Genomic DNA, 19,267 nt, shown 5'->3' on the forward strand with positions numbered 1-19,267 from the left:
TATACAATTATGAACTTGATATGGACCAATTTTTGTGTGATTGGGGATCGATTTATCTGAGTGCCATATATAACTATAGACCGATATGGACCTAGTTAGGCATGGTTGTTAACGACCATATACTAGCACAATGTACCAAATTTCAACTCACTCGGATGAAATTTGCTCCTCCAAGAGGTTCCAAAACCAAATCTCGGGATCGGTTTATATGGGGCTATGTACAATTATGGACTGATATGGACCACTTTTGGCATGGTTGTTAAATATCATATACTACCAAATTTCAAGCTGATCGGATGAATTTTGCTTCTCCAAAAGGCACCGGAGGTCAAATCTGGGGATCGGTTTATATGGGAGTTATATATAATTATGGACTGATAGGAACCAATTCCTGCATGGTTGTTGGATACCATATACTAACATCACGTACCAAATTTCAACCGAATGGCAAGAATTTTGCTCTTCCAAGGGGCTCTGGAGGTCAAATCTGGGGATCGGTTTATATGGGGCCTATATATAATTATGGACCGATATCGACCAATTTTTGCATGGGAGTTTGAGGCCATATATTAACACCACATACCAAATTTCAACTGAATCAGATGAATTTTGGTCTTCCAATAGGTTCCGGAGGTCAAATCTGGTGATCGGTTTATATGGGGTTATATATAATTATGAACCGATGTGGACCAATTTTTGCATGGTTGTTATAGACCATATACTAACATAACGTACAAAATTTCTGCCGGATCGGATGAAATTTGCTTCTCTTAGCGGCCTCGAAAGCCAAATCGGGGGATCGGTTTATATGGGGGCTATATATAATTATGGACCGATGTGGACCAATTTTTGCATGGTTGTTAGAGACCATATACTGACACCATGTACCAAATTTCAGCCGGATCGGATGAAATTTGCTTCTCTTAGGGGCCTCGCAAGCCAAATCGGGGGATCGGTTTATATGGGGGCTATATATAATTATGGACCGATGTGGACCAATTTTTGCATGGTTGTTAGAGACCATATACTAACACCATGTGCCAAATTTCAGCCGGATCGGATGAAATTTGCTTCTCTTAGAGGCCTCGCAAGCCAAATTTTGGGGTCCGTTTATATGGGGGCTATACGTAAAAGTGGTCCGATATGGCCCATTTGCAATACCATCCGACCTACATCAATAACAACTACTTGTGCCAAGTTTCAAGTCGATAGCTTGTTTCGTTCGGAAGTTAGCGTGATTTCAACAGACGGACGGACGGACGGACGGACATGCTCAGATCGACTCAGAATTTCACCACGACCCAGAATATATATACTTTATGGGGTCTTAGAGCAATATTTCGATGTGTTACAAACGGAATGACAAAGTTAATATACCCCCCATCCTATGGTGGTGGGTATAAAAACTCGCTTCTCTAACATATGTTCCAAACATATTTTACGAGAAGCACATATATTATTGGATATTGCCGGAGGCATTGTGAGTCCAAAAATATTATATGATTATATGATATTATATGATTGGAAGAATTTTCTCCCAAAAAAAAATATTTCTCCCTAAATTTCTGATTCCCTCACATCATTCTGACTTCCACGAGATTTTTTAGTTCTGTAATACAAACAATGTAGAGGTGTGCACGTGACACGAATTTGTCGTGACTCACGAAAATTTTCGTGATTCGTGCGTGAGTCATGCTCATGACAACAGCGTGAGTGTGCGTGAGCGTGATTAACAAACCAAAATGTCGTGCGTGAGCGTGAGTCACGAAAATAATATCTTCGTGAGTGTGCGTTATTACGAATTACACTCACGAAATATTCCTGCTCACCAACATGAAATGCTTAAGAGTTAAATTCAATTACAATTTTAGTGACACCTGGGATGTTAAGAGTTTAATAACACTCTCGATTTTAATAATGCTCATGTTTTCAGACACTTCGGTAAGATAAATTAATCATAAAATTATTCGTGAGTCACGACATTTTTCGTGAGTCACGATATTTTTCGTGAGTCACGGTATTTTTCGTGAGTCACGGCGTTTTCGTGCGTGAGTGTGCGTGAGTACAAATTTCCTTTTCGTGAGTGTGCGTGAGCGTGAATCGTACCAAAAAATATCGTGCGTGAGTATGATTTTTCAGTCGTGAGTGTGCGTGAGCGTGAGTAAACTATTACTTACGTGCTCACCTCTACACTCAAAAAAAAAGTGAACTCTCTATTTCACTAAAGCCAATTTAACTTTATTTTAGTTCATGGAATTATTATGTTTGGAGAAAGTTTGATTTACTCTAATAATTTTTTGCGTACGTTAGTTAAATGAACTAAAAAACTGGAAAAAATTATCCTCAAATTAAGCAAAAAGATTTACTAAATTCGCGCTTCCCACAAAATAGTTCATTATTTCTTTAAATTTGTAAATTTTACCAAAAATGCGTTCATCATGAACTTCGTATGTCACTAAAGACATTCTTGCTTTTTTTTAACTCCAAGTTTTTCCTTCAAACTACAAAATTTTCTTTAACAAGTGAAAAAAATTAATTATGCCTAATAAATTTTCTTGCATATGTCGAAAAATATTTACTTATTTTTGTGATATCGGCGACATGTCAGCGTTTGTAATACTGTTTAGTTAAAATTTTCTAAAAATATTCAAAATTTTCTAAAATTAACCTAAAATTTTCTTCCTGGTGGGTTCACTGTTTTTTCAGTGTACTATAGACCGACATGGACCAATTTTTGCATGGCTCTTAGCGGCCATATACTAGCGCAATGTACCAAATTTCAACCGAATGGGATGAATTTTGCTCCTTAAAGAGGTTCCGGAGGTCAAATCTGGAGATCGGTTTCTATGGTGGCTATATATAATTATGGACCGATATGGCAATTTTTGCATGGTTGTTAGATACCGTATGCCAACACCACGTACCATATTTCAACCGAATGGGATGAAGTTTGCTCCTCCAAGAGGTTCCGGAGGTCAAATCTGAGGATCGGTTTATATGGGTGCTATATATAATTATGGACCAGTTTTTGCATGGCTGTTAGAGATCATATACTAACACCACGTACCAAATTTCAACCGGATCGGATGAATTTTCCTCCTCCAAGAGACTTCGGAGGTAAAATCTGGGGATCGGTTTATATGGTGGCTATATGTAATTATGGGCCGATATCTACCAATTTTTGCATGGTTGTTAGAGATCATATACTAACACCACGTACCAAATTTCAACCGGATCGGATGAAATTTTCATCTCTAAGAGGCTTCGCAAGCCAAATCTGGGGGTCGGTTTATATGGGGACTATAAGTAAAAGTAGTCCGATATGACCCATTTGCAATAACATCTGACCTACATCAATAACAACTACTTATGCCAAGTTTCAAGTCGATAGCTTGTTTCGTTCGGATGTTAGCGTGATTTCAACGGATTTGACAAAAACTATAAAATTTTTTGTGTTATGTGGCTATTAGTAAAATATTTTAGTTAAAATTTAAGCCGATAGCCTTCGTAGCTAGTGTATATTATAGTTTTTAGAATTGTAATAAATAAATAAATTTTAGTTAAATTTTCTGAAATAAACCCACATTTGATTTCATTGTGGGGTCAATTTTTTGTGGATGTATGGTGCAGAGTTTTTCAAAATACATACCTCTTGATATCGAATTCAATTTCAGACAACGCAAACCATCAGTGAAATCTTGAGATATTATCGAATTCATTGGTTTCAAAAAATAACGACTCAGCAGTGGTGGCTGATTTTCTCCACGCAATTGTTTGACGTGCTGCAACAGCTCCGGTGTACTAAGACCTTTGGGTACATCCAATCCATCGTCCTGTGTATCATTATTATTGATTTTAGGGGCCGAATTGAATGATCCCATTCTGTGAAAAAAAAACAACAATGAGAAAAAATTTTAATTTTAGAAATTTTAATAGTACAAAGAATTAAACAAAAAATGTCAAAATTCTCAAACATAGGCTAGCAAATATAACAAACATATTCTCAGGCATCAGTTCATCCTTTATTCATTTACTGTTTTCAACAAAAAACAACTAGCATTTGATAAACATTAACAAAAACAAAGCAATTTGGCCATACAAAAAAAAAAAAAAAACAACCACAAAAACTCAACGATGATCTATATTCTAGCAATTTTGAAGGGTAATACTCACAGAGGTGGTGATTTAAAGAAAAGCTTTTTTATGTACAGGGTTATCAAAAACAAAGTGTGACTGTGACGTACTGACACTAAGCCTGCCGTAGATGACATTTCACTGAAAGTACACACACAATTATTCGAAACGATTTTATTCATTAATTGTTGGCGATGAATCGTCGATGGATCGATCAATGCAAATGCGAGTGTTTAATCAACAATGTATTATCAATAGGGCTGTCATTCGCGATTAATCCCGTCCCGGAATCCCGGAATTTATCCCGAATCTAGGGATTTTTTATTTTGAATCCCAGGATTTTTCGGGATTCCGAACCAATAATCTAAATTTGTTAAATTTGCACCTTTTTAGGATTTGTGTTTTCATTCAGTTTAAACGACCCTTAGACCAGAGTCTATAATTTTTTGGTGCTGTAGATAGCTTTTACACAGAATATTTAAAGAATCCCGAAAAACCCCGGATTCCAGGATTCAATATTTTGAAATCCCGAATCAAGGGATTTATAAAAATCGATCTCGAATGACAGCCATGATTGCCACTAGAGACAAAAATAATCTACCAAAATTTGTAGAAAATTTTACCAAAAAACTAGCAATCAAAAAAAAAAAAAAATTTAACATTTTCTATAGAAAATTTTGCTAAAATTTTATTTCTATAGTAAATTTTGTCAAAATTTTTATTTTTATAGTAAATTTTATCATCATTTTATTTCTATAGAAAATTTTGTCAAAGTTTTATTTCTATAGAAAATTTTGTCACAATTTTATTTCTATAGAAAATTTTATCAAAATTTTATTTTTATAGTAAATTTTGTCAAAAAAATATTTTTATAATAAATTTTATCAACATTTTATTTCTATAGAAAATTTTGTCAAAATTTTATTTCTATAGAAACTTTTGTCAAAATTTTTTTTTTTGTATAGAAAATTTTGTAACAATTTTATTTCTATAGAAAATTTTGTCACAATTTTATTTCTATAGAAAATTTTGTCACAATTTTATTTCTATAGACAATTTTGACAAAATTTTATTCCTATTGTAAATTTTGTCAAAATTTTGCTTCTATAGTAAATTTGGAAAATTTTATTTCTATAATAAATTTTGTCAAAATTTTCCTTCTATATTAAATTTTGTCAAAATTTTATTTCTATAGAAAATTTTGTCACAATTTTATTTTTATAGACAATTTTGACAACATTTTATTCCTATTGTAAATTTTGTCAAAATTTTTCTTCTATAGTAAATTTTGTAAAATTTTATTTGTATAGTAAATTTTGTCAAAATTTTACTTCTATAGAAAATTTTGTCAAAATTATATTTCTATAGACAAGTTTGACAAAATTTAATTCTATAGTAAATTTTTTCAAAATTTTATTTATATAGAAAATTTTGCCAACATTTTATTTCTATAGAAAATTTTGTCAAAATCTTATTTCTATAGAAAATTTTGTCACAATTTCATTTCTATAGAAAATTGCGCCAAAACTGTATTTCTATAGACAATTTTGTCACAATTTTATTTCTAAAGAACATTATTTCACAATTTTATTTCTATAGAAAATTGTGTGAAAAATTGTATTTCTATAGAAAATTTTGTCAAAATTTTATTCCTATTGTAGATTTTGTCAAAATTTTACTTCTATAGAAAATTTTGTCACAATTTCATTTCTATAGAAAATTGCGCCAAAACTGTATTTCTATAGACAATTTTGTCAAAATTTTATTGCTATAGAAAATTTTGTCACAATTTTATTTCTATAGAAAATTATTTATTTCTATATAAAATTGTATTTCTACAGAAAATTTTGTCAGCATTTTATTTCTATATAAAATTTGTGAAGTACCTCTTTGTTGGAGAGGAATATATTGCAAAATCTACCAAACCATCAAGAATTCTACTAATCTACCAAGCAGTAAAAAATCTACCATTTGTGGTCGAATTCTACCAACTGTGGCAACCGTGATAACAGCCCTAATTATCAATGTAACCGCTCGCTCAATTAGTATCAAATTCGTCGCGAATAATAAAGATTTTGTTATTGATTAATTGTCGATATGGTCATTGTTTCGTTGAAATTATTTTCAAGTCGCTTAGTTGACGGTTATAATCTAATTTGCAAGCCATAGAAAAAAATTGAAACCCGAACTAAACTTTTGGTGTTAAATCATATTTTAGACAGTTAACGAAAAACGAAAATAATTTAATTTCCTCTTTTAGAGCAAATAATTTTCATAGTGTTAATAAAGTTCTTTTTCTATGGTTAAATAAAATTCGTTGAAGATAAATTTGGTGATGGTGTTTAAAACAGTCGTTTGGATCTCCAATTAATTGCAAATGCGCTGACAAAAATATTGTCCTAATATGAAATATTTTGTAAACTAAATTTTAGGATACACAATTTACACAACATTAAGGACCAATTTCTTTATAGTGCCTAGATTTAATACTAGATAGCTCCCTAAAAAATGTCTTTATTTATTTTTTTTTTAGTGTCGGCTTGTCATACGCTGAGAACAAAAATGTTGTCTTTACACTAATTATTTAGATATCGGCAAAGAACCGAGCCAAAGAAGTGGATAAAAAAGGGAATTCTAAAGTCGGGAGGGCCGACCAGATTATACCCTTCATCACTTTGCAGACCAAAATTTTTGATACCATCTCAAATCCTTCAAATTTGTTGGGAGCTATATAAAGGGCCAGCAAAAAAATCGTTGCCAAAAAGTAGTGAACATTTTCTGTTTGGATCCAGAAGTGGTGCAAAATTGGCGCAGAAGCGATGAATTTAATATGGGCTTGTCATAGGACGGATGCCCACCATTTCAACAGCCGTTGCACTGAATTTGCATCACTTCTTAAGGTGTGATTCGAATTCAGTGTTTTGGATGTGAATTAAAAAATTTTGTAAAATTTTTCTAAATAAATAATTTTTATAATTTTTAATGCATTCTAACGCTTGTCTGAAACGTTTGTGGACAAACTTCATAGTTTGCCAAACATTTTTATGTATTTTTATGACTTGTATATCTTGAATTGTTATGAATTTGAATTGTATAATAATGAATTTGATTATATTGTAATTATCGAGTTTTATGAATTTCTCTATTTTGAATTGCTATTACTAAAAAGTCGCTGAATTGATATCGATAACGTCTATTGTGAATATTAGCTTTATAAAATTTAGTACAATAAGCTATCCATTCCTTAAGATCCTTACTTTCTTTCACTTCTGCATCAACTACACAACGGTGAGCATCATACTTCTTCTCTATCACTTTCCCTACAATTAATTATCTAATAAATAAAATTTTAATTTTGTACATTCAAAACTGAAACCTCCACTTTGTTATTTCTACTCATTTTCCGGTTGGGTTTCACGTCATCAACATTTTGTTTATTATTTCTCATTACTTGGAGAAATAATAAAACAAAATATACATGCAACCTTATACAGTCCACTCATCTCATACAGGGGATCCCATCTATCACATTGGTTCTCAACTGTCATTTTGCAATGACCTCAAATATTTTCAAAAATTCACAATTTTGCTAGAATTTTCGACAAAATTTTAATAATTTGTACCATTTGATTAATTCTTATTCTGGTTTTAAACCATTTGAAAAATAGAGTTAAAATTTTCCATTAAAAATATGAAAAAAACGATTTTAAAACAAGTAAGGAAAGTCTAAAGTCGGGCGGGGCCGACTATATTATACCCTGCACCACTTTGTAGATCTAAATTTTCGATACCATATCACATCCGTCAAATATGTTGGGGGCTATATATAAAGGATTGTCCCAAATACATACATTTAAATAGCACTCGATCTGAACAGAATTTGATAGACTTCTACAAAATCTATAGACTCAAAATTTAAGTCGGCTAATGCACTAGGGTGGAACACAATTTTAGTAAAAAAATATGGGAAACGTTTAAATCTGAAGCAATTTTAAGGAAACTTCGAAAAAGTTTATTTATGATTTATCGCTCGATATACATGTATTAGAAGTTTAGGAAAATTAGAGGCATTTTTACAACTTTTCGACTAAGCAGTGGCGATTTTACAAGGAAAATGTTGGTATTTTGACCATTTTTGTCGAAATCAGAAAAATATATATATGGGAGCTATATCTAAATCTGAACCGATTTCAACCAAATTTGACACGCATAGCAACAATGCTAATTCTACTCCCTGTGCAAAATTTCAACTAAATCGGAGCAAAAAATTGGCCTCTGTGGTCATATGAGTGTAAATCGGGCGAAAGCTATATATGGGAGCTATATCTAAATCTGAACCGATTTCAACCAAATTTGGCACGCATAGCTACAATACCAATTCTACTCCCTGTGCAAAATTTCAACCAAATTGGGGTGAAACTCTGGCTTCTGGGACCGTATTAGTCCATATCGGGCGAAAGATATATATGGGAGCTATATCTAAATCTGAACCGATTTCAATAAAATTTGGCAAATTTGACTATAGTACTAATTGTTCCTCTTGTGCAAAATTTTAAAAAAATTAGGGTAAAACTCTGGCTTCTGGGGCCATATAAGTCCATATCGGGCGAAATATATATATGGGAGCTATATCTAAATCTGAACCGATTTCAACCAAATTTGGCATGCATAGCAACAATGCTAATTGTACTCCCTGTGCAAAATTTCAACTAAATCGGAGCAAAAAATTGGCCTCTGTGGTCATATGAGTGTAAATCGGGCGAAAGCTATATATGGGAGCTATATCTAAATCTGAACCGATTTCAGCCAAATTTGGCACACATAGCTACAATACCAATTCTACTCCCTGTGCAAAATTTCAACCAAATTGGGGTAAAACTCTGGCTTCTGGGACCGTATGAGTCCATATCGGGCGAAAGATATATATGGGAGCTATATCTAAATCTGAACCGATTTCAATAAAATTTGGCACACTTGACTATAGTACTAATTGTTCCTCTTATGCAAAATTTTAAGAAAATTAGGGTAAAACTCTGGCTTCTGGGGCCATATAAGTCCATATCGGGCGAAATATATATATGGGAGCTATATCTAAATCTGAACCGATTTCTTCCAAAATCAATAGGGATCTATTCTGAGCCAAAACACATACTTGTGCCAAATTTGAAGTCGATTGGACTAAAACTGCGACCTAGACTTTGATTACAAAAATGTGTTCACGGACAGACGGACATGGCTATATCGACTCTGGAGCCCACCCTAAGCATTTTTGCCAAAGACACCATGTGTCTATCTCGTCTCCTTCTGGGTGTTGCAAACATATGCACTAACTTATAATACCCTGTTCCACAGTGTGAAGCAGGGTATAACAAGTATATACGGCCGTAAGTTCGGCCAGGCCGAAGCTTATATACCCTCCACCATGGATTGCGTAGAAACTTCTACTGAAGACTGTCATCCACAATCGAATTACTTGGGTTGCGGTAACACTTGCCGATGGCAAGGTATCTTAAAACTTCCTAATACCGTAATATATACCACATAGTCTATACGTGGTATATGTTAAACTAAAAAAGGCCTATTAAATACGTTTATATGTTAATTAAGTTTGACAAAATTTTCTATAGAAATATAATTTTGACAAAAGTTTCTATAGAAATAAAATTTTGACAAAAGTTTCTATAGAAATAAAATTTTGAAAAAAATTTCTATAGAAATAACATTTCGACAAAATTTTCTATAGAACTAAAATTTTGTCAAAATTTTCTACAGAAATAAAATTTTGACAAAATTTTCTATAGAAATAAAATGTTGACAACATTCTCTATAGAAGTAAAATTTGGACAAAATTTTCTATAGAAATAAAATTTGACAATAATTTTATATAGGGATAAAATTGACCAAATTTTCTATAGAAATAAAATTTTGACAAAATTTTCTATAGAAATACAATTTTGGTAGATTATTTTTGGCTCGAGTGGCAACCATGATTATGAACCGATATGGACCAATTTTTGTGTGATTGGGGATTGGCTATATATAACTATAGATCGAAATGGACCAATTTTGCATGGTTATTAGTGGTCCGAAATGGACCAATTTTTGCATGGTTGTTAGAGACCATATACTAACACCACGTACCAAATTTCAACCGGATAGGATGAATTTTGCTCTTCTAAGAGGCTCCGGAGGTCAAATCTGGGGATAGGTTTATATGGGGGCTATATATAATTATGGACCGATAGGGACCAATTTTTGCATGGTTGTTAGAGACCATATACTAACATCACGTACCAAATTTCAGCCAGATCGGATGAAATATGCTACTCTTATAGGCTCCGCAAGCAAAATCTGGGGGTCCGTTTATATGTAGGCTATACGTAAAAGTGGACCGATATGGCCCATTTGCAATACCATCCGACCTACATCAATAACAACTATTTGTGCCAAGTTTTAAGTCGATAGCTTGTTTCGTTCGGAAGTTAGCGTGATTTCAACAGACGGACATGCTTAGATCGACTCAGAATTTCACCGCGACCCAGAATACATATGGGGTCTTAGAGCAATATTTCGATGTGTTACAAACGGAGTGACAAAGTTAATATACCATTAAATTAATATTACATTAAAAGAAATTCCTGTGAGAGTCACAAAACATTCGATTATACGAAATTAGAAGAATGTCGGTTGCTAAATACGTAATTTATGACCGGATTGGTTAAAATATATATGGCAGCTATAACTAAATCTGAACAGATTTTTTTCTAAAATCAATAGGGATCGTCTGGGAGCCGAAAAAAATATCCTATGCCAAATTTGAGGACGATCGGACTTAAACTGCGAGCTGGACTTTGCACACAAAAATACATCACGGATAGACAGACAGACGGACATAGCTAAATCGACTCAGAATTTAATTCTAAGGCGATCGGTATACTAAACGATGGGTCTCTGACTTTGCCTTGTCGGCGTTACATACAATGCACAGACTTATTATACCCTATACCACAGTAGTGGTGAAGAATATAAAAATCTAAACTATAACAGATAAAAAAAACTAAAAAAACTTTAAACCAAGCATACAAAACCCTCAAAATAAGTCTCAGCTTATATTTGAAGCGTTTTTATCTTAAATCGAATGATTCAATATTTCAGTGAATTTAAGGACGATTTCTTTAAATCAAAAATGTTTTTCTTTACTTTAAGGATTTTTTTTGCCTTACTTCAAAGACACACAACTTCAACGGAGGGACATGAAATTCCAAAATTTTGTGTCCTACGTTTATTAAAAAAAAAATTTGAAGTAAATATTATAAACTTTCGCTTAATTAAAATTTTATTATTTTAAAGAAATTTGTTCATCCTAAAATTGTGGTTTCATATTAGGCCAATTAGTTTTTCCAGTATAGAATCGAATTAGCCACACTCAAAAAAAAGTTTTTTGAGTGTGGCAGGAAGATTTTGACCTTCCTTTAAGGATTTTGGTAACGATTCCGAGCCAAAGATGCGGGTTCATTAAAATAATAAAATTTGTTTGCGACCTATCTGGCTTTAAGTCTAGGATCTATAAAATTAAAATTAGGATACAAATCTACTTCATCGAATGTTCATTCTATTTTTCCGGTACATTAATAAAGTTATTCACGTACAAACAAATGCCAGTTTAAAAATCCAAATTATGATGGATACTTCGAAGTAAAAAATATTTCCCTAATTCCAAAAAAAACTTTAAACCAAAGATGCTAAATCCTCAAAATAAGCCTTAGCCTATATTTGAAGCGTTTTTATCTTAAATCTAAAGATTTAATATTTGAGTTAATTTAAGGACGATTTTTTAAATCAAAAATGTGTTTCTTTACTTTAGGGAAAATTTGCCTTAGTTTAAAGACATGCAACTTTAACGGAGGGTTGCGAATTTGCAAAATATGTGTCCTACATTTATTAAAAAAAATTTTTTTAAGTAAAGATTATAAACTTTCGCTTATTTAATAAAATTTATTACTTTAAAGAAATTTGTCCATCCTAAAATTTTGGTTTCATATTAAGTCAATTAGTTTTTCCAGAATAGAATGGAATTAGCCATATATATGAAGAATTACCTTGTCAGCATTACTCGTTGCAAATATCCTTTCCGATCATTTTTACACGGAGGCTTTGCCTTCCGTGGAAATTCAAATGTGGGTTCCATCCTTCGGAATGCAGGCAATAGGAACAAGATTCTAAAGATTTCAATAAGGCGCGAAAAATCTCGATTTCTTTTACGATTCACTTTTACTTTTTACGCCGTGTAAATAATGAATGAACAATCACAAAAATAAATTTACAATGTGTTAATGGGCTGTTTGCGGCGAAGCAGCAAAATACCACTTCTGCTTTTTGTTTTGCTTTAAGCGAACAGATGCGACTAAGTGAACCGTTCTTGGATGTGGTTTGGGTAGAACTGAATTTGTTCAAGCGATCAAAATATTAGAACGGGAACTGACAGAGTACAGACTTGGTTTGGTTTGGAGTTTCGTCTTTTGTTCATGTTTCGTTTCAGTATCGGATGCTGTCTTATGTTGATTGAATACCCTACATGGCGGCTTAGTACTGTGTACCATAACTCACATCGTTTGTAACTAAGATGTACATTTTTTACATTTTAATGCATTTTGACAACAAAGCAAAAAAGCATTGAAAACTAGGATATGTTTTCAATAATTTATTTCAAGGACGAAACATACCAGACGAAACTACTTGAAGTCGAGACGGAATTTGGAAATTTAAGTTGTCGTTGAGATATTTTTAAAGGTCTCTGATATCCCTATCCCGACTTTTATATCCCTAATGAAAACATTTCAATTAGGCCAAAGATTTCATTTTTAAAGGTCTCTGATAGCACAGAAAAAGAATGAAAAAAGCTGACAAAAAAAAAAAAAACTAATAATTTAAACGTTGTGTTTAAACTCAAATTTAAAAGAGGATTATGTCTTAAATGTGTCATTAGTTCAGTTATCTGCCTCTTTGACTCGGAATCAATACCAAAATCATTAGAGTAAAGACAAACTCCTTTTTTCAGTGTAGCGGAACCCTATCGGGCAACGCGAGAAATTTACTTTTTCGAATTTTTGTTTTAAATGTCGATTTTTAGTTTATTTTTATGATCACAAAACATCAACGGCAACTCTATTCAGCAAAAGGTCACTTAGTCGAAAAGTCAATTTTCGACTTTTGTATCCCTAATGAAAACATTTCAATTAACACTGAAAAAAATATTGTCGTGAGGCCAAAGATTTCATGTCTTCAAAATACGATTGCAAATTTTGCTCAGCATAAAAGACGCATTTCTCTAATATAAAGTTTTTTTCTTTGTCCAAAAGTCGATAAACTTTTCAATGATGTCATATTGTCCTTATGATTTGACTGAAAAATGGGTATCATAACATGAAAGAAAAATTTTTTGGGGTAAGGTCAACTTGAGTTTAAAAATTCAGAAAAAAAGAATTGTGTCTTAAAAGTATCCTTACTTGTATTCACCGCTTCTTTGGCTCGGAATCAATACCAACATTTTTAAAGTAAAGACAAAATCTTTGGAACCGGGCCTTCTTTTTTTTTCAGTGAAAATAAATAAGTACCCAGCAAAGTAAAAAAATTTGGAAGTTCTTCTAAAGGCACAACTTTAAAAGCACTTTCAAAAAATGTCCTCGAAAAATGTTCTTTATTTTAACTACTGTTCTATGTAAAATTCATTGGAGATGATCCAAGTTTACACTACTACATTCTTGGAAGCTCCTTTTTACTGGGATACTAAAATTTAACAGGATCAGATTATAATTGTTCCTCCAGAAGGTCCTAGAGGTGAAATCTTGGGGATCGGTTTATATGGGGGCTATATACGAATATGGAAGCCATATAGTGGCATCTTGTACTAAATTTCGAGCGGATCGGATGAAATTTGTTCCTACTAGAGACATAGGACAAATCTGGGGATTTGTTTATATGGAGGTTAACAGGTTGGCTGATAAGTCCCCGGTCTAACAAAGAAAAACACATTTTTTTTGTCAAAATTCGTTTTTATTATTCAACATAGTTCTCTTCAAGAGCGATACAACGATTACAACGACCTTCCAATTTTTGGATACCATTTTGGTAGTACTCCTTCGGTTTTGCCTCAAAATAGGTCTCAGTTTCGGCGATCACCTCTTCATTGCAGCCAAATTTTTTCCCTGCAAGCATCCGTTTGAGGTCTGAGAACAAGTAAAAGTCGCTGGGGGCCAGATCTGGAGAATACGGTGGGTAGGGAAGCAATTCGAAGCCCAATTCATGAATTTTTGCCATCGTTCTCAATGACTTGTGGCACAGTGCGTTGTCTTCGTGGAACAACACTTTTTTCTTCTTCATATGGGGCCGTTTTGCCGCGATTTCGACCTTCAAACGCTCCAATAACGCCATATAATAGTCACTGTTGATGGTTTTTTCCCTTCTCAAGATAATCGATAAAAATTATTCCATGCGCATCCCAAAAAACAGAGGCCATTACTTTGCCAGCGGACTTTTGAGTCTTTCCACGCTTCGAAGACGGTTCACCGGTCGCTGTCCACTCAGCCGACTGTCCACTCAGCCGACTGTTGGACTCAGGAGTGTAGTGATGGAGCCATGTTTCATCCATTGTCACATATCGACGGAAAAACTCGGGTGTATTACGAGTTAACAGCTGCAAACATCGCTCAGAATCATCAAAACGTTCTTGTTTTTGGTCAAATGTGAGCTCGAGCGGCACCCATTTTGCACAGAGCTTCCGCATATCCAAATATTGATCAATAATATGACCAACACGTTCCTTTGATATCTTTAAGGCCTCTGCTATCTCGATCAGCTTCATTTTACGGTCATTCAAAATCATTTTGTGGATTTTTTTGATGTTTTCGTCGGTAACCACCTCTCTTTCGGGCGTCCACTGCGTTCACCGTTCGCCGTGCTCATTCCACCACGCTTGAATTTTGCATACCAATCAATTATTGTTGATTTCCCTGGGGCAGAGTCCGGAAACTCATTATCAAACCAAGTTTTTGCTTCCACCGTATTTTTCCCCTTCAGAAAACAGTATTTTATCAAAACACAAAATTCCTTCTTTTTCCATTTTTTTCACAATAACAAAAGTTGCTTCACAAAAGACGCTCTATCTCACAAACTAATTGACTTACAGACGTCAAATTTTGACACGAATCATTTGAAGGTTGGTACTATATAAAAATAATATGCATTTAATACTAGCGACGCCATCTATGTGTCAGACCGGGGACTGTTATATATAAATATGGATCAGGCATTTGCAATCATGGTTGCCACTCGTGCCAGAAATAATCTGCCAAAATTTGAAGAAAATTTTGCCAAAAATCTATAAAATTAAAAAAAAATATTTTGAGGTTTTAATTGGGGTTAGTATGAACATTTTTTTCTGTTTCTTCCAGTATTTGCAATATTATGTATTATGATCTCTCCTATTTTTGAACATATCCCTTGAATTGTAAAGGGTGATTCTTTTGAGGTTAGGATTTTCATGCATTAGTATTTGACAGATCACGTGGGATTTCAGACATGGTGTCAAAGAGAAAGATGCTCAGTATGCTTTGACTTTTCATCATGAATAGACTTACTAACGAGCCACAACGTCGAATTTTCAGTGAATGGGCCCTAGAAAAGTTGGCAGAAAATTCTGGTTGAATGGCTACGTAAATAAGCAAAATTGCCGCATTTGGAGTGAAGAGCAACCAGAAGCCGTTCAAGAACTGCCCATGCATCCCGAAAAATGCACTGTTTGGTGTGGTTTGTACGCTGGTGGAATCATTGGACCGTATTTTTTCAAAGATGCTGTTGGACGCAACGTTACGGTGAATGGCGATCGCTATCGTTCGATGCTAACAAACTTTTTGTTGCCAAAAATGGAAGAACTGAACTTGGTTGACATGTGGTTTCAACAAGATGGCGCTACATGCCACACAGCTCGCGATTCTATGGCCATTTTGAGGGAAAACTTCGGAGAACAATTCATCTCAAGAAATGGACCGGTAAGTTGGCCACCAAGATCATGCGATTTGACGCCTTTAGACTATTTTTTGTGGGGCTACGTCAAGTCTAAAGTCTACAGAAATAAGCCAGCAACTATTCCAGCTTTGGAAGACAACATTTCCGAAGAAATTCGGGCTATTCCGGCCGAAATGCTCGAAAAAGTTGCCCAAAATTGGACTTTCCGAATGGACCACCTAAGACGCAGCCGCGGTCAACATTTAAATGAAATTATCTTCAAAAAGTAAATGTCATGGACCAATCTAACGTTTCAAATAAAGAACCGATGAGATTTTGCAAATTTTATGCGTTTTTTTTTTAAAAAAAAGTTATCAAGCTCTTAACAAATCACCCTTTAAATGGGTAGAACTTTAAAGATTTTAATGATTTTTAGCTTGCACCAAAAAGGGGAAAAACTATTTACGAAACATTAAAGATTATTCAACCTTAATATTAGATTACGCAACTTACACAATATTAAGGACAAATTTCTTTAAAATAATGCAATTTTAATTAAAAGAATGTTTATAGTCTTTGCTTCACAAATTTTTGTGATTAAATTTAGGACAAACTTCTTGGAAATTTTTTGTTTAAAAAGTAGTATGTCTTTGAAATAAGGCAAGATTTCCTTAAAGTAAAGAAAACCATTTTGGATTTAAAGAAATCGTCCTTAAATTAACTGAACTATCGAATCTTTAGATTTAAGATAAAAACGATTCAAATATAGGCTAATACTTATTTTGAGGATTTAACATCTTTGGTTTAAATTTTTTTTTGGAATTAAAAAACATTTTTTTACTTTGAAGTATCTGTTATAATTTGGATTCATAAGCTGGCATTTGTTTGTACTTGTATAGATTTATTAAACTAGCGCGAAAAGAGAATGAAAATTCGATAAATGAGATCTGTATCCTAATTTTTATTTTATTGATCCTAGATTTAAAGCAGATAGGTCGTTTTGGCTCGGAATATACCAACATCCTTAAGGGAAGGTCAAAATCCAAGTAAACTTTTTTTGAGTGTACTTCTACAAAAAGGGATATCTTACTCATAATGATGACTTTAATAGTATGACCTATTAAGAACATTAAAATTTTTAAAGATATTGAATTTATGGAAAATTTCTCAAAATTTCATTTCTATAAAAAACTTTCTCAAAATAATATTGAAAAAAAAATATATATTGGGAACAAAAAAATAAAATAGCTGGAAAGGACGTGAATTTATTAGTCTAACAAAAATGTCAACAAAAAAAAAAAATCAAAAATAAAACTAATATTTTCTCAAAATTTTATTTCTATAGAAAATTTTGTCAAAATTGTAGTTTTACAGAAAATTATTTAAAAATTGTGTTTTTATAAAAAATTTTATTGGCTTTGGTGTCATAGAGGGTACACTTTGGGGTTGATTTCAACATACGGATTTACGGGTTTCGCTAGGTTGTATCACCGCGATCGAGAATATATCTATGCACTCAAAAAAAAAAACGAAAAAGTTTACTTGAATTCAAAGATTTTGACCTTCCCTTGACCTGGTATTGATTCCGAGCCAAAGATTCGGTTTCTTTAAAATAAAGAAATTTTTAGCCACCTATCTGGCTTTAAATCTAGAACCAATAAAATTAAAATTATGATACAGATCACATTTATCAAATTTTCATTCTCTTTTCGCAGTTTATTAATAAAGGTACTCACGTACAAACAAATGCCAGTTTAAAAATCCAAATTATAACGGATACTTCAAAGTACAAAATGTTTTCTTAATTCCAAAGAAAAAAAAAACAAACAAACTTTAAACCAACGACGCTCAATCTTCAAAATAAGTCTTAGCCTATATTTGAAGCGTTTTTATCTTAAATCTAAAGTTTCAGTATTTCAGTTAATTTAAGGACAATTTCTTTACATCAAAAATATGTTTCTTTACTTTAAGGAAAATTTGCCTTAGTTCAAAGACATGCGACTTTAACAGAGGGACGAAAATTTAAAAAATTTGTGTCCTCAATTCAATGAAAAAAAAAAATTTGAAACAAATATTATAAACTTGATTTTAATTAAAATTTCATTATTTTAAAAAAATTTGTCCTTAATATTTTGTAAATTTCGCATTCTAAAATTTAGGTTGCCTAATCTTTAATATCACGTAAATATTTTTTTCAGTGTACACTGTATAGGGTCTGAGACCAATATTTCGATGTATTACAGATGGAATGACAAAGTTAGGATGGCGTCGAGGATATAACAATTTAGTCATTTATTTGAAATTAAACTTAATTCTCCATGAAGATGTAATTCTCCTCCTGATGCTAGTCTTACTGATGGTACACTCAAAAACAGAGAGAAAATTTTTTGATTAATTTTAGAAAATTTTTGAAACGAAATATTATTAGACGTAAGTATTTTTTTTTCACTTGTTAAAGAAAATTTTGAAGTTTGAAGCAAAAAATTGGAGTTCAAAATTGCAAAAATTTCTTTAGTTCCATACGAATTTCAAGATGGGCGCATTTTTGGTAAAATTTACAAATTCTGAACTATTGTGTGGGTGACACGCATTTCGTTAACCTTTTTGCTTCATTTGTGTAAAAATTTCCCGCCTTTTTTGGGTCATTTTGAGTAACGTACATAAAAAATGATTAAAGTCAAGGCAACTTTCTCAAAGCTTTAGTGCCAAATAGGGTTCACCTGTTTTCGAGTGTAGCGGCAAAATTCAACACCATTGCCAACACAAATTTGAGTATTTTGTTTTGTTTTGTCTCCATTAGCTAGGTCGTGTGCGTTTTGTTTTGTCAAATTTTTAATCTCACGTGCGTTATTGTCAACTTCGCATGTAGCGACGAAAGTTTTTCGTTTTTTTTTTTTTTTGTTTTTTTACTTTTACACATCCGACAAAAAAGTGCAACAACAAAAAATAAATAAATAAATAACAAATGCATAACAATGATGTAGAATATACATATCTACACTGCAAATAAAGAATTTGACATCTTCATTAACGAAACAATGCATTTGGGACCTCTTGTTGATCCCGTAGTGAATGTTATCGTTTTCATAATAAGATTCTGTCATTTCTGAATCATCAATCGAATATTTGA

General features: G+C 32.8%; 1 protein-coding gene and 1 long non-coding RNA gene across 6 annotated transcripts in view; one reads left to right on the plus strand and one right to left on the minus strand.

Moving 5' to 3' along the window:
- Positions 1-19,267, minus strand: part of cu (NADP/NADPH phosphatase nocturnin) — a 129,955-nt gene that overhangs the window by 17,232 nt on the left and 93,456 nt on the right. For 3 of the 5 annotated variants that reach the window (XM_075303822.1, XM_075303823.1, XM_075303819.1), the window contains one exon: positions 3,650-3,882. In XM_075303822.1, the coding sequence (XP_075159937.1) occupies positions 3,650-3,882 (233 nt within the window). Of the gene's footprint in view, positions 1-3,649; positions 3,883-4,173; positions 4,276-12,233; positions 12,544-19,267 lie in introns of those variants that run through there. The other 2 variants (XM_075303820.1, XM_075303821.1) reach the window with 2 other exon arrangements.
- LOC142233044 (uncharacterized) lies at positions 6,181-7,509 on the plus strand. Its single transcript, XR_012721293.1, has 2 exons — positions 6,181-6,550; positions 6,668-7,509. It is a non-coding gene; the product is annotated as an uncharacterized LOC142233044 (long non-coding RNA).

This window comes from Haematobia irritans, chromosome 4 (assembly GCF_050003625.1).
Source record: "Haematobia irritans isolate KBUSLIRL chromosome 4, ASM5000362v1, whole genome shotgun sequence".
NCBI classification, from domain to species: Eukaryota; Metazoa; Arthropoda; class Insecta; order Diptera; family Muscidae; genus Haematobia; species Haematobia irritans.